Genomic DNA, 14,402 nt, shown 5'->3' on the forward strand with positions numbered 1-14,402 from the left:
ACCATGGGATTTAATGTTTAGAATTATCCCTTGCTCTGAAGTCAGAGTACAGTATTGGATTTGTAGGGGTCTTTGGGTCTTGTGAAATTTGGTATTATTTTTAAGCACTAATTTTGGATATGCTACGACAATCCTGTATTCAACAGGCATTTGACACTTAGTATGTAGCTAAAACTACCTCGTATTTAAAAGCAATTACTGCAGCACAAACTAGATTTTGTTCTATTTTATTCTTAGTTGGTTTTTTAAAAAAAATTAATGTTATCTAAATTATTTTATTTCTGGTGCTCATCAATTACCTGCCTAAAAGGAGTTAGTGTTTAGGAGTTGTGACTCTACAGGACTTTTTTTGTAGTTATTCATAGAATTTTCTTGTTGCAGTGTCACTGCAGAGAGCGGTGATTAGCTTTGCTTGCAGTATTTGGAGGGGTTGATGACAAAATACCTCACATTTTGCTCTTGTGACAGTCTTACCGCAGAGGCTCGACGGTGTTTGCTGGGAAACATGGATTCATTACCCTGCGGGATCTGTTCCGCTGGGCTGAAAGGTACAGGTTGGCAGAGCAGCTGCAGAAGGAGTATGACTGGCTTCAGCACTTAGCAAATGATGGTGAGCTCTGCTGCCCCAGCTTGTTTAAGTGTCTGTAGAATTGCTTTCCAGCCCCGCTTCTTAAGTGTAAATTTTTGTTCCTGATTACCCAGGTAGTAATTGCTTTCTCTCTTCCTCTGTTTTTTAGGTTTTATGCTTCTGGCAGGCAGAGTCAGGAAACAGGAGGAGGTGGATGTTATTCAAAATGTCATTGAAAAACACTTCAAGAAAAAAATACATCCTGAGTCTCTCTTCTCAGGGGAAAGTGTCAAAAAGCTACTAGGTGAGTTTCTTAGAGGGACCCCACTGGTAGATCTCTAGATGTGACTGAAGCTGATGGATTGCTTTGTGGTGTTGTTGTGCAGCTAAGTCTTCCACGTGGATGTCAGTGATGGACAGAGATTTTAACCATGTTGTCTGGACTCAAGGGATGAGGAGACTTGCCATTTTGGTGGGACGAGCCCTGGAGTTTGGTGAACCAGTACTGCTGGTGGGAGACACTGGGTAATCTTGGTTTTTATGATGTTCTTGGTAGTGCTCTACCAGCTGCTGAGCTGGAGACAAAATGATTGTGTGGGCTTCAGTGCTGCTTTGATCTGGGACATTTGAGCCTGTCTCATGGTAGATTTGCAGCTGCTGTTTTTCACAGTTCCTTTTTGAGGGGAAGCAGATGCATCTCATTTAACCTGTGTCTTTGATGGGTTTATCTGCATTGTGTAACTACATAGAGTTATATAAAAGTAGTAAAATGAAAGTGAACTGACTTCTGTCCCCAGCTTTACAAGGTGCCCTGTAGAATCTCACTGTGCCTCACAGGAGTGGCTGCTTTTGGGATATTGTGGCATTTTTCTCTTTCAGAGCAAGTTCAATTTGCATGTTTTATGAGCTTGAATATAGTCTTGTTACCGCTTCTCCACCTAATATGCTGTAGTGGAGGTTGTGGAAGTAGATACTGTTTCCTCTTATGCTGGTTATAAATTTTTAGAGTAAACTTTTATGGAAGAGAAGGAAAATTTTACTTGGATAGTAAATCAAAACTAGATACTCAGCAGTTTATTCCCTCAGACTTAGGCTTGGTCTAGACATGTCGCATTTCCAGTTCAGTGAAATGTTAGGCTGGTAGAGTATTTGCAAGGGCAAGCTGAAATAAATTGGACTCTGAACATGCAGAAATCCCATCAATGCAGCTATTGATTTAAATTTAATTAAAGGCCTCTTGTGCGTGTCAGCAACAGTTGTGCCAAAAATGGCTTCACTTAGCATACATTTCTTTAAAGGAAAGGAGCAGAAGAAAATCTGCATGTTGGGTCTTAGCCTCATAGCTCTTCAGTGAAAATATGAATCCTGTCCAAAGTGAGCTGATTGCTTGGTTTTGCTTCTTCTTTTAATTAATCTTTTTCAATTAAATTATTTGATTGCAGGTGTGGTAAAACTACCATTTGTCAGATCTTTGCAGCCCTAGCAAATCAGAAGCTGTACTCAGTGAATTGCCACCTGCACATGGAGACCTCAGACTTCCTGGGGGGGCTGCGACCAGTCAGGCAGAGGTCCAAAGACCAGGTTTGTCCTGCACCAGTAATACCTTGGGTGGTGTGACCATGGAATTAAAAAGTAGCAGTTACGACTTCTCACTTTCTTTTCCATTAGGAGGAATCTGATGGTTCTAGACTCTTTGAGTGGTGTGATGGACCTCTTGTTTTAGCAATGAAGGAGGAGGGTTTTTTTCTCCTTGATGAGATTTCTTTAGCTGATGATTCTGTACTAGAGCGACTTAACAGGTATGTGTGAAATGTAGTACTAAGCATCCTCAATGTGTCTGTCTGTTCATTATCCAAACATGAGTGGGGTAAATCTGACTTCTTTGAGACCCATTTGTTTCCTGGCACAGGTGAACTGCCCTCTTGCTGGAAAGGACAGTGGTACAAATAAAACTTGAAAGTAAAATCTCTAGTTTACCATCTGCAGTATTAATATTTTCAGCCTGTCAGTGAGCTCTTGAAATTATCTTGTCAAATGCCAGGAACAAAATCTAGTTATTCCCCTCTTTTGTGTGTGTATGTAAAGAAAAACCCCAGAACAACTAAAATATAAATTTAACTTCATTATGTGTTTGCAGCAGTATTCCTATTTTAGTCTTTTCTGTAAAGGTAAGTAAAGGAAAGTTTGTCCAGGCCAATTAATGTGATTTGCACTTTTAAGTGATCTTTTGAAGCGTGGAACAAAATTTAAAATAAGCAATATTTTTTAACCTTCTCTCTAGTGTTCTTGAAGCTGAAAAGACATTGGTACTTGCTGAAAAAGGTGGTCAAGATGATGAGGAGAATGAAGTAGAACTATTAGTTGCAGGAAAGAAATTCCGTATCCTTGCGACCATGAACCCAGGAGGTGACTTTGGGAAAAAAGAGGTAAATGCCAAAACATCTGGAAATACAGCATGCATCTTCTGGTCATACTGACCATTAAGTGGTTGGAGGTGCAGTGCAAAAATGCATCAGGCCAATTCTGGCAATCCAGTGCTTTCTAGCTGGCATATCTGATTTGTCATTCTAAAGTAGGATTGGGGTGAATCTGTTTTCTGCCACTTCTGTGGGCTGTCACTTTGGCATTATAAATGAATAGTCAGCAAAATGTCAAAGGAAACTTAAGACCTCTAAATACTCTAGTTAGGCTTGATGTATAGAATACTCAACTACAGGAACTGTGACTTGTGAAGCAAGTAAATCCAGCTCTCTGGGATAATACAAAGTTGCATAGCTAATGCTGTTCAGAAAGTGATGGTCATCTTGTGTTTCTTAGTGAATAATGAACATCACATCCCAAAAAAGCTTTTCATTAAATGAAAAAAATTGTTTCTGAAGTTGAGAATTAAGTAATTTAAAACATATTAAAGAAAATCCATAAGACAACAAAACCCTAAAACTTCTAAGCAGTGTTGGAAGCTAGGTCTAAAAAAAAGAACCAGAAGCTCTTTTACATAAAAGAAGATGGGTCCTCCATTTAAAGTGGTTTCTGGAGTAGAAAACCACTCATTGAGGCCATGCGTTTAAACAGGATTTATTTCTGGATTACATTTGTGGTACTAATTTTTGTTTGACCAGTGCAGCCAAGGAAGAGAGGAATTAAAGAAATAAGTTGTAATTGAAGGCAAATTTCCATGTGGTGGTTTGCTTCTGTAAGCAAAGGGAGATTACAGAGCCGTTGTTTAATACATGGTATCCTAGAATGAAATGGAGCTTTGGTACTTGCAAATCAGCTCAGTTCCTTCCCATATTCTTTTGGACTTTCTTTACCACCCATTTCCTGCATTGATGCCACTACTAGAAGTCTCAAAAATCTTCCTTCTTTCAAAGATTTTCTTACAAAGTGTTTCTGTCAAAATTAGAAAGAAAGGTCTATCTTGTTCACTTTGTTTACAAGTACAGTGACTACAAGGCTGCTGTTAACTGACCTTGAGGGAAGATGATGTAATGAATCTTTAATTGCTCTGTCACTCTGCTGCTTTGCAGCTTTCCCCTGCGCTGCGCAACAGATTTACAGAAATATGGTGTCCACAGAGCAATGGCCGGGATGATTTGATACAGATTGTAAAACACAACCTTCATCCAGGATTGTGTCTGAGTGCAAGAAACCACAAGGGTAGGTATTTCTGTGTGTTACTGTTCAAATATTGCTAAGAAAATAAGGAGTTTGGAGGCTGCCAACCTTTCCTCAGAATATACACCACTGTAGTTCTTTTTCTGCTACATTTCTCCCTGAGGACTTATACTCCCTGAGGAGTATGATATATTTTGGACTTTGTTCTTCCTTCACTGTGTATATCATTCTAGCCAGAAGTAAGTTCAAGGCTGTGTTTACTTCACCATCCAGGTAGTTGAACTATGTCCAGCCTTTCAGTGTCCCAGCTTGGTTTTAATGTAGAGTGCTGAAAGAACTGGCACTTGACTTTCTGCCAGCAACTTAACTGTTAGTATTAGTGACTTGATGCTGTCTTGTTACCTGAATTTAAAAGGATCTGTAACAACAGCTCAGGCCAGGAGCTTTCTCTTCTCTTGCTCTGTTTCTAGGATATGGAGTACCCATCCACATTGCTCATGCAGCTGCACCTACTTAGAGATGTTTTTCTAACAGTGTAGTAGATGTGACCAAAAAATTATAACTCAAATTTATTTGAGGTTTTTTTTAACTTTTTTTTTTTAGGGGCAGACATAGCAGAACTCATGATGGACTTTGTTGAATGGCTGACTAATCAAGAGTTTGGTCGCCAGTGTATTCTCAGTGTGAGAGATGTCTTGGCCTGGGTTAATTTTATGAATGTCATGGCAGAGAATGAGTCAAGTTCTGCCAAGGGATGCAGCCGCCTTAACATTTCTCCAGTGATGTCTTTTATCCATGCTGCATGTTTGGTGTATATCGATGGGATAGGATCAGGTAAATCTTCAGTGTTCATTCGGTAGCAGAAAATACGAAACTGTGTATTTGTATCAATATTCTTAGTCAAATACAAAAAAAATGCTTTGGGGTGGCATGGTACTCTGGTGGGAGAAGTTTTCACTTCCATTTGACAACCTCCTGTACATCATTTGCCTTTTTCTATGTTCCAGTAGCAAGAGTTTGAGTAATAGAGCAAGCTGAAGTAAAGTAGAGGGATTAATGATATTACAAAGGCTTGCACACAAATTAAGAAAACCTGTGGTTATAATTGAGTGTCTGAGCTGATACAGTACTTAAGCACGAGCACACATTATGCTCCCTATCCCCCACTCCACATGTCAGCATCTGTCTGTGCTAGCCTGTAGCATGCACATAGCTGAGAATGCATCTGTATGTGTTTGGCTGCTGGCCCAGCTGATAAATAGTAGATAAGGGAGAGGAAGAAAAGTGAAAGGCACAGGAAATGCCAGAAAAGAAAGCCTGGGGTGCTCCTATGGCAAGGGATCAGGGTGATATTGTGATGGTAGAAGAAAGGGGGTTGGAAATATGGTGTCATTAGTTCTGTTCCTCACAGAACAATCTGTCCATGGTAAATAGTACTGGAAGCAATGTCAAGCAAAAACATTAAAATAAAATATAAACCTATGTGCACATGAGTTTCTTGTCATAAGAAGATGAATGTGCCTAATTTTGTTTTGAAGTACACTTAATTTTGCTAATTACAGGTACAACATCCTGCTCAGCTGATACAGCTTTATTAGCTCGTGAGAAGTGCCTGACATTCTTATGTGAGAAGATGAGTAAATTGTTTGAGCTGACTGATTATCAGAAGAATGAACTGAAGATTTATGACAGAACAAAGGCAAAAGAGTTCACATGGATGGACAACTTTATGGGAATTCATCCGTTTTTTATTCCAAGAGGCAAGAGACTGGGAGTGGGTGGACATTTATATTTTCAGTAGTTTTGTTATTCACTAAATCTAAGTAGGATGCCTGAACTGTCATAGAATAGTTCATTGGTTCTTAAGCTTTAGAAAAATGCCTTTCCTGCCTCCAGGTGTCTAGATTGCAACTCAGTGACATTTATTAAGATGCATCTGTTCATTCCCTTTTTTCATTACTTCTTAATGGTTAATGGCCTGGTTTTCATAGACTTTTTATGTGTAACAAAGCTTTTTTTTTTTTTTTTCGTTTTGAATTGTGATTTTCTGTCACATTTGCATGCTCAGAATCCCTGTTAACTTCTACTAACTAAAGCTGCAGTTCATCCTGGCCCTTGTGCAAAGCATGGAAAGCACGGGTGCTGGGTATAAAGCTCAACAGAATGGAGGTTAATGCCATGCTGTGCTCTAAGCTCTCAAAGATTTGCTGCAATTTTGGCCAAATTATTAAGTCTCTGCATTTCAGTTCCTCCTGGGACAGAAATATGCAAATGGAACTAGCAAAACACTGCTTCTTGTCCTTAAAATACCACAATAGGACTAAAAAGTGATGACTGTGAGCTTTCTAACTCAGCTGGTTAGTTTTTAGCACATGGACCTATGTGTTCCTAATGCTGTACTAATTGTTCATATTTGAACTTTGTGGCATTCATGGATTATGTTACTCATGCATAAAATTGTACAAAGTACAATGTTTTTTCATAAATTGCTCTAATTGCTCTGCTAATTGGTTCATAAAAGGAATCTCTTTGCTCCCTTTCATACTGAGCAGCTATCAGTTTGTGTAGGATGCATTGGTGATAAATATCTTGTATACGTGAGCAATGCTGTATTACATGTTTGGGGGAGTGATGTCCAAGGAGCTATACTGGCTGGAATTTGGCAGACAAACGCTGCTCTCCCCACTGTATGCCCTAACAACAGTAAAGGAGAAGCAAACTTTTAATTAAGGGTTCTTTTAATTAAACTTTACAGAACTGACAGTGTATGGAACAGATTAATATGTTATTCTAGAGCATGATTGGATTGTATTCCTCAGTGTCAATTTTTCAAGAGCTGCTTTTGAGTTTCAGATCAACATGACTAAAGTGCAAGAACACATTTATGTTGTTTCAGGGATAGATCTCTAGTTTAAGTCATGAACCAGGAGGTACTGAGGTTTCATGGCAAAATAAATTGTACATCCGTATTCTTTTTTTCAAAATTCAGTATAAATATGTGAAGATGGGCTGAGATGTGGCTGTGGGTCAAAGTGTATGTGCCAGATCTCTGAGAATGGCATACAAGCTGGACCTCCATTGCTTGCTATACTGAAATCAGCAATTTACAGATAGATTGAGCTCATTCAGAGGCACACTGTCAGGACCTCCAGCATAAACATTCTTTACTGTTTAATTGTTTTCTGGTTTATCTTTCCTTTGTTTTAGGCCCTGTTCTCCAGAGGAACAACATGACAGATTATGCTTTAAATGCTGGGACTACAGCAGTGAATGCACAAAGACTCTTAAGAGCCCTGCAGCTTAACAAACCTATTTTGTTGGAGGGTTCACCAGGAGTGGGCAAGACCAGCCTAGTGGCTGCCCTGGCAAAAGCCTCAGGCAACTGTCTTGTTCGAATCAACCTGTCTGAGCAAACGGTAGAATAAAATATTATCTTCATAACTCAGTGTTTATGGCAGGGTAGAAGCTTTGTGTAACTTTTAAAGTGCAACTCGCTTTAACCTTGGCACTGTGTCTGAGAAATGTCAGGTTTTCCTTTTTGCTCTCAAGATAGAACTGAATGGGAGGGGGAAGCAGACAGAGCAGTAAGCTTCTGTGAGTGAATGCCAATTCCCAGATATTTCTGTTCTTTTCAGGTGAAGTCATGTATATCTTTGTCTACTGTGTTTTTCTTGGCTTCTGCAACATTACTTGAAAACAACTTTAAGACTTTTTAGCTTTTCTGTTCCAATTTAAATTTTTGTTATTAAATATAGTACCTGGTCACTGGAGTCCTGTAATGGAAAAGCTTTCAGCATTTTACAATTGCTGAAAATTTTTAAATAGACCTAAAGTGTAGGTATTAAAAAAGAAGGGAAATGTTAAATAAAGTTAGCAAATGCTTTTTATGAACTTCTGTTAAATTTTGTAATTCCTCAACTCCCCCATTCTGTTCTTTGCTCCCAAAGGATGTGACAGACTTATTTGGGACAGACTTGCCTGTTGAAGGTGGGAAGGGAGGAGAATTTGCCTGGCGTGATGGACCACTGTTGGCAGCATTAAAGGCTGGACACTGGATTGTTTTAGATGAGGTAAATTCGGGTTTGGGGAGCAAATAAAATGTAATGTTCTAGAAGAGCAAATTTGGTGCTTTGGCCTGTGAAATAAATACCTTGGAGTGCTGATGACATCCCTTCGTGGAGGCAGGTGATAACTAGACTAGTTTAAGACAAAAGAACAAGGGTTGAATCCCAGCTCAAATTACTGCAGAAAACCAAGGATAGGTTTGATTTACATCTGAAAGTTTTTAGGGAAGAGTGTCAGGAGGAGTTTTGATACAAATGTTCTTATAGGGATACAATTTCACTGAAAGAGGAGGTGTTTTTATGGGGGCTAATGCACTCTGTTGGTTACTGATGTAATTGAGATGGAGAAAAGTTCCATCTTGGCAGTATAAGCTATCCTGCCACTGCAGGTTTGTTCATGTACCATGTAGCAAGTTCTTTCAAGCAGGTGCATAGATTTGCCTTCTTGGCAATATGCATTCAGAGTACAAAATCTTCAATTCTTTAGCCCCTTGTATACCTCCTTTTACTCCCTATTGTGAAGAATGCCACTTTAAACAACTGCTATAATTAAACAGCTAAGTCTGCCTTAATTTAAACAAACAAACAAAATGCTCTGAGTGCCACAAATGTATGAATGTAAATTCAGAAGAAATATCTTGAACATGCAGATTTTACAATGGAGAATTGTTTTGTTAACACAATGAAAAAACACAGTACAAATAACAAATGAACATAAGGAAGTGTTAGTTGCTCCAGTGCAATAACAGTCTAGCTGGTGGTAATAACATGTTAGTGTTAGAGCAGCAATGAAATGGGATTTTACCTTCTATATATTAGGCTATAGACTAATTATAGACTATTAGGCTATAGATTATGCAGAAATGTTTTGTTGAGCAGTAATATTGTATCCTTGTATATTTCTTTCCTCAGTTGAATCTGGCTTCTCAGTCTGTGTTAGAGGGGCTTAACGCATGCTTTGACCACAGAGCTGAGATTTATGTTCCAGAATTGGGAATGAATTTTCATGTACAGCACAAGACGACTAAGATTTTTGGCTGCCAGAATCCATACAGACAAGGAGGTGGAAGGAAGGGTCTCCCCAAGTCCTTTCTTAATAGATTTACACAGGCAAGCTTCTTTGTTTGATTTAAACTACATCATGAGTCTGTCTTATAGGTTTCTGACTTTATAGACACTGAATTTTCTTGATTTTACAGGTGTATGTTGATCCACTGTCAGCAGAAGATATGAAGTTTATTGCGAATACATTGTTTCCTGCTATTGATAAAACTATTATTGCTAAAATGGTTGCTTTCAATAACGAGGTAAACATATTTTAATTTCTTTTCTGTAGAAGTAGGCAGAATGCACTAAGATTAGAAAAAAATTAAGATCGAATGTTATATTTCCAAGCATTTTTGTAGAGAAGTGTGTGGGTAAAAAAAGAGGGGTGGAAATATATGCAGAAGAAAGTATAAAACACTACTAAACCTGGTACTTGAATTCTTGTACCATGACAATCAAATGCTTGGTTGATATCTGATGAGGCCCTGTTTTTCACAGAAGATAAAACATATATACACAGGAGAAATTCTGTGACCTTGGGTAAAATCTCGTGTCAGCATCTTACTGCATATTCATTTATAAGAGTGCAAGAGTAAACTGCAAAATTGAGCTGTTAGAGAAACAGTAGAGAAGAGACAAACTAAATCAAGCTTTAGTTCCTAACACATCTGCAGCAAAGTAAATTCAACCTGCTCTTTCAGTTGTCTTTGTCTTGTAAGCAGTGCTAAAGGCAGAAGTTGAGCTGACACTTTTAAAACAAATATTTGAAGACCAGCTTGTTGGTGGAATAAAAGGATTTTTTTTTTTTAATTGCTACCCTTTCCCCCCCCAGATTGAAAAGGAAGTAATGGCTGAAAAAAGGTGGGGACAGAAAGGAGGACCCTGGGAGTTCAACTTACGTGATCTTTTCCGCTGGTGCCAGCTTATGCTTGTTGACCAGTCACCAGGATGTTATGACCCAGGTCAGCACGTGTTTTTGGTATATGGAGAAAGAATGAGAACCAGAGAAGACAAGGAAAAGGTAAGCCATTGTTCTCCTTCCTTTCTCTTCAGATGTTCAGGACATGATTTATAGAAATCCAAGTATAGATCTCCAATTTGAAGACTCCTTGCAATTAATTCATAGACATTTATCTTAAAAAAAGTGGGTTTATTTGGCGTTTTGAGGTTCAATACAGATACGTGCTTCCCTTGCCATTTGAAATACCAATTTAATTAGTATAAAAGCAGACAGCTGATGTAAATGAAGTCGAGTAGAATAACCAAGGAATTATAATAAAACACATCATATCATTGTGTGATTCTGTAGTAAATAACAATGTTTGCCACCTACTTTACCCTCTCTTGCTTAGAAATCCCGTGCCTTTGTTTAATTTCACACCATTTAAATGGTAGTAAACTGAAAAGTCAGATTGTAAAACTGAAGTTCCTGGCTGTATGTGACTGGATATTTCCTCATGGGTTTATTTTCCCCTCCCTGTAACACTGTTGTATTTTGTGTTACCAAAGAGCTTATTTATGAAGTGAATTCTATCCCAGCTCTTTGTTAAAGAGAAACATTGCTTACAGTATTTCAAGACTCAGGAAACCGTGATTAATGAAAGGGTTGCTGTGAGCAGCTCACACATTGCTTGCTGCACTTTGAGTTAGATGAGCTTGTGATTTACTCTGTTAGTTACTGTCATACAGCTGTGGAGCTGAGAGGAAAAGATACTTCAGATGTAAACCTTTAGAAGTGAATCTTTGCAACGGTAGATAACTTGAACTGATAATTCTCTCTTTGCTGTTTGAACTGTTCTAGGTTATTTCTGTATACAGAGGCATTTTTGGGCAGGAGGCTGATGTGTATACAGGAACCAGGGAGTTTCACATCAATCCATATAATGTTCAGGTAAACTGTTGACAAGTGATTTTGTGATGTGATGGGAAAGGAAACAACTTGTGGAGCTGAATTCCATTTGCCTCTGTCTGTCATCCTTTTCAGATTGGCTATTCAGTTCTTTCTCGTGGCAACTACATTCCTCATTCTGGCAGGACTCTCTCACTTCTGCATCATTCACTGCAGTCCCTGGAGTCCATAATGAAGTGTGTGCACATGAGCTGGATGGTGATCCTGGTGGGCCCAGCAGCTGTTGGCAAAACCAGTCTGGTGGAGCTGTTGGCCCATCTCACGGGCCATCGGCTGAAGATCATGGCCATGAACAGCGCAATGGATACGACTGAACTGCTGGGTGGATTTGAGCAGGTACATTCTGTTTTGGTAGCATGTTAGTGTTTCTCCTTCCTACCTAGTAGTGGCAAGTCTGGTAAATGGAGCCCTGGCACTGGAGTGTTGTGCATGAGCTGACTCCCTAATGGCGTGTTTGCAGGTTGATATCAACAGGCCATGGCAGCACCTCTTGGAAAAGGTGCAGAGTGCTGTGAGCACACTCGTAAGGGACAGTCTGCTCCTGGCAGAGCTTTGTGCAGATGATGCTGAACTCCTGCTGCGTGCTTGGAGCAATTTCATCCTGAATTACAAACCCAAATCTCTGGGAGAAGGAGGTGGAAGTGTTACAGCTGAATTAGTGAGCAAACTGGAGGGAATACTTGTACTTACCCAGCGACTAAACAACAAAATAAATTCCTACACAAAGGCGGGTATGTATGTTGGTTTTCCTTTTTCGTTTCAATCATTGTTTAAAAAAGGCTTTAATACTCATCAAATTTCATCTAATGGGGGAGAAGTGATGCAGAAAAGTACCTGCTTAGGGAGTAAAGTGTCAATCTGTTCTATATTGCTTTGTGCTTGCAAACGTTTTCTGTTCACATGGATTTTGCCTTTGGGAGGCTACTGAAGAGCTGGAGCCTCTGCTGTCATGTTCCCCTAAAAAGTAGGAAGCATATATGTTTATTAACAAAATAACTACTATTTTTCTTGAATGGTGCTGGAAGCTACTTCATTAATGTAAGTCTCAGTGCAAGATGTGTTTCCTTTCAGAGTTTGCTCACCTGGTAGAAGAGTTCCGGCGTTTCAAGCTGCAGCAGGCTCAGGCTGCTGACTGCAACAGCCATGGCACTTTTGAGTGGGTAGATGGGATGTTGGTTCAGGCCCTGCAATCTGGAGACTGGCTCTTAATGGACAATGTTAATTTCTGCAAGTAAGAGATTTTAATGGCCTTGTTTCAGTGAACCCTTTGACTTCCCTGATTGACTTCTTACTGAGTGGTTCACAGCTGAATATTTAGCATTTGATAATACTCAGGAGCAATAACTTAGATTTTCTGGAAGAGTACCTTCCTTCTCAGACAGTTTAGCACTTGATAGTTTTCCTGCTGCCTTGTAAAATAGTTAACTGTTTGGCTTTTGCTTAAGATTGGTACCGTCTTGATTTCAGATCAGAAAAGGGTCAAATTGGTACCTTTTTATGACCACATGAATTTGTTTTGCATGTAGCCCTTCTGTTCTGGACCGCTTGAATGCTTTGCTTGAACCAGGAGGTGTTCTGACCATGAGTGAGAGAGGTGTCATAGATGGCACGATTCCTACCATAGCTCCTCATCCAAACTTCAGGTACTTATTTCTGCTTTTTGATGTTCCCTTTTTTCCCCTCCTTTGTCAAATAGCGGGTTTAGAATAAAAATATCATCAGTGAGCCAGTCTTGATATTTTGAATGCTGTTTAGTTTGCCATGTAGTGTAGTGGCACTCTTGTAGGGTAGAAAACTGCACTGTGAGCATATAAAAGAGAGCTTAAGAGGCTTTGCTTTATATCCCTGTTGCAACACAAACTATTACACAGGAAAATGCATAGCATTGTGCCTCTGCCTTGATTTTGCATTTCTAATGTAGGATTTCAGCACTTCCCTGTTTCACTGTAATGAAATTGAGGATACATGCATCGAGATATGCTGATTATGAAAGCTGGTATATGGGCATAGTAATTTCCTCCCTAGCTTTTTCCATCCCATATATAAATTTAAGTTTCCTGCAGTGACAGGACTTAAAAAAGCCCCAACAAACCACCTAAATTGATAGTCTGTTTTCTCAGACCTGAAGTAGTCTCTGGGGAAGATGGGAGGAGAGCATGACAGGGTTCTGTATAATTCCTGTTACAAATTCGGGACAGGGATATTGAGGCTGATGTGCTCTTGTTTCTCTGAATTGGAAACATTCTTGACTCTTCAGAAACCTCTTTTCACTACATTGTATCTCAGAAGTACTTCTTCCTCCTTGGTTTTAAGAGGTGTCTGTTGGTAATATTAACTACTTAGATGTTGGATAATTTGGTTTTTAAATAGCACAGATTTATTTGAAGCTGTTGCTAAGTCTTTTAAAAGGCTTTATAGCTCAGAGGCATAGTCTAACTTTTCTTTGTAAGTTGGCAAATAATAAAACAGACATAACTCAGATAATAATGAGTTTAAAATCATGCAGAATATCTGTGTCTAATTACAAAGTATAACTGTTCATACAGATTTCTCATTTAAATTCAGTAGTTGTCTCTGGATTTCTAGATATTGTGTCCCTATTTTTATGAAGATGAATTTACTTTATGGAGAAGCAGATTTGGTAGTTCCAGAGGGATAGTTTAAGGACCTAAGTTACATCTTAAGAATTTAAGGCAGTTGAAGTGGATGATTATTGTAGATCCTTTCCAACTTGAATTATTCTTTTCTAATATCCAATAGGCTTTTCCTTTCTATGGATCCAGTTCATGGGGAAATATCCAGAGCCATGCGGAATCGTGGGATTGAAATTTACATTCCTGGGGAGAATGATGGAAATATGTTGGACAGTCTGGATTTGAAGTTACTCCTGCATGGCTTGGGTTTAGTTGGAGATAGTGTCTGTGATGCACTTCTGGCTGTGCATTCAGAAACCAAGGCAACAATAGCAGGTAAAAAAAGTCTGTTCAGTATTTTTTAGCAACACGGGCTCATTACATATATATGGATGAAGTCTTTAGTATTAAACCCTGGTTATTTTGTTGTGTTCTGTGCTGCTGTGAATAAGCACATTAAAAAAAAACCTATAATCAGGTACTTTTGGATTGGTTGTTTGCCTTCCCAGGAAGTAGGCCCAAGTCATGAAAAAGGGGTAACTACAGTGCTTTGTTAGGGAAATATC

General features: G+C 39.0%; 1 protein-coding gene across 1 annotated transcript in view; it reads left to right on the forward strand.

The window, feature by feature from the left end:
- The window catches only part of MDN1 (midasin AAA ATPase 1), a 93,360-nt gene that overhangs the window by 32,250 nt on the left and 46,708 nt on the right, over positions 1-14,402 (forward strand). Inside the window, exons 27-46 of the mRNA XM_088162059.1 lie at positions 469-610; positions 738-872; positions 955-1,093; positions 2,011-2,149; positions 2,237-2,367; positions 2,850-2,994; positions 4,096-4,225; positions 4,787-5,017; positions 5,746-5,943; positions 7,391-7,599; positions 8,131-8,253; positions 9,160-9,357; positions 9,447-9,554; positions 10,127-10,315; positions 11,096-11,185; positions 11,279-11,539; positions 11,664-11,934; positions 12,275-12,434; positions 12,730-12,846; positions 13,964-14,172. Of these exons, the coding sequence (XP_088018185.1) occupies positions 469-610; positions 738-872; positions 955-1,093; positions 2,011-2,149; positions 2,237-2,367; positions 2,850-2,994; positions 4,096-4,225; positions 4,787-5,017; positions 5,746-5,943; positions 7,391-7,599; positions 8,131-8,253; positions 9,160-9,357; positions 9,447-9,554; positions 10,127-10,315; positions 11,096-11,185; positions 11,279-11,539; positions 11,664-11,934; positions 12,275-12,434; positions 12,730-12,846; positions 13,964-14,172 (3,325 nt within the window). The remainder of the gene's footprint in view (positions 1-468; positions 611-737; positions 873-954; positions 1,094-2,010; positions 2,150-2,236; positions 2,368-2,849; positions 2,995-4,095; positions 4,226-4,786; positions 5,018-5,745; positions 5,944-7,390; positions 7,600-8,130; positions 8,254-9,159; positions 9,358-9,446; positions 9,555-10,126; positions 10,316-11,095; positions 11,186-11,278; positions 11,540-11,663; positions 11,935-12,274; positions 12,435-12,729; positions 12,847-13,963; positions 14,173-14,402) is intronic.

This window comes from Sturnus vulgaris, chromosome 3, assembly GCF_052056855.1.
Source record: "Sturnus vulgaris isolate bStuVul1 chromosome 3, bStuVul1.hap1, whole genome shotgun sequence".
Lineage (NCBI taxonomy): Eukaryota > Metazoa > Chordata > Aves > Passeriformes > Sturnidae > Sturnus > Sturnus vulgaris.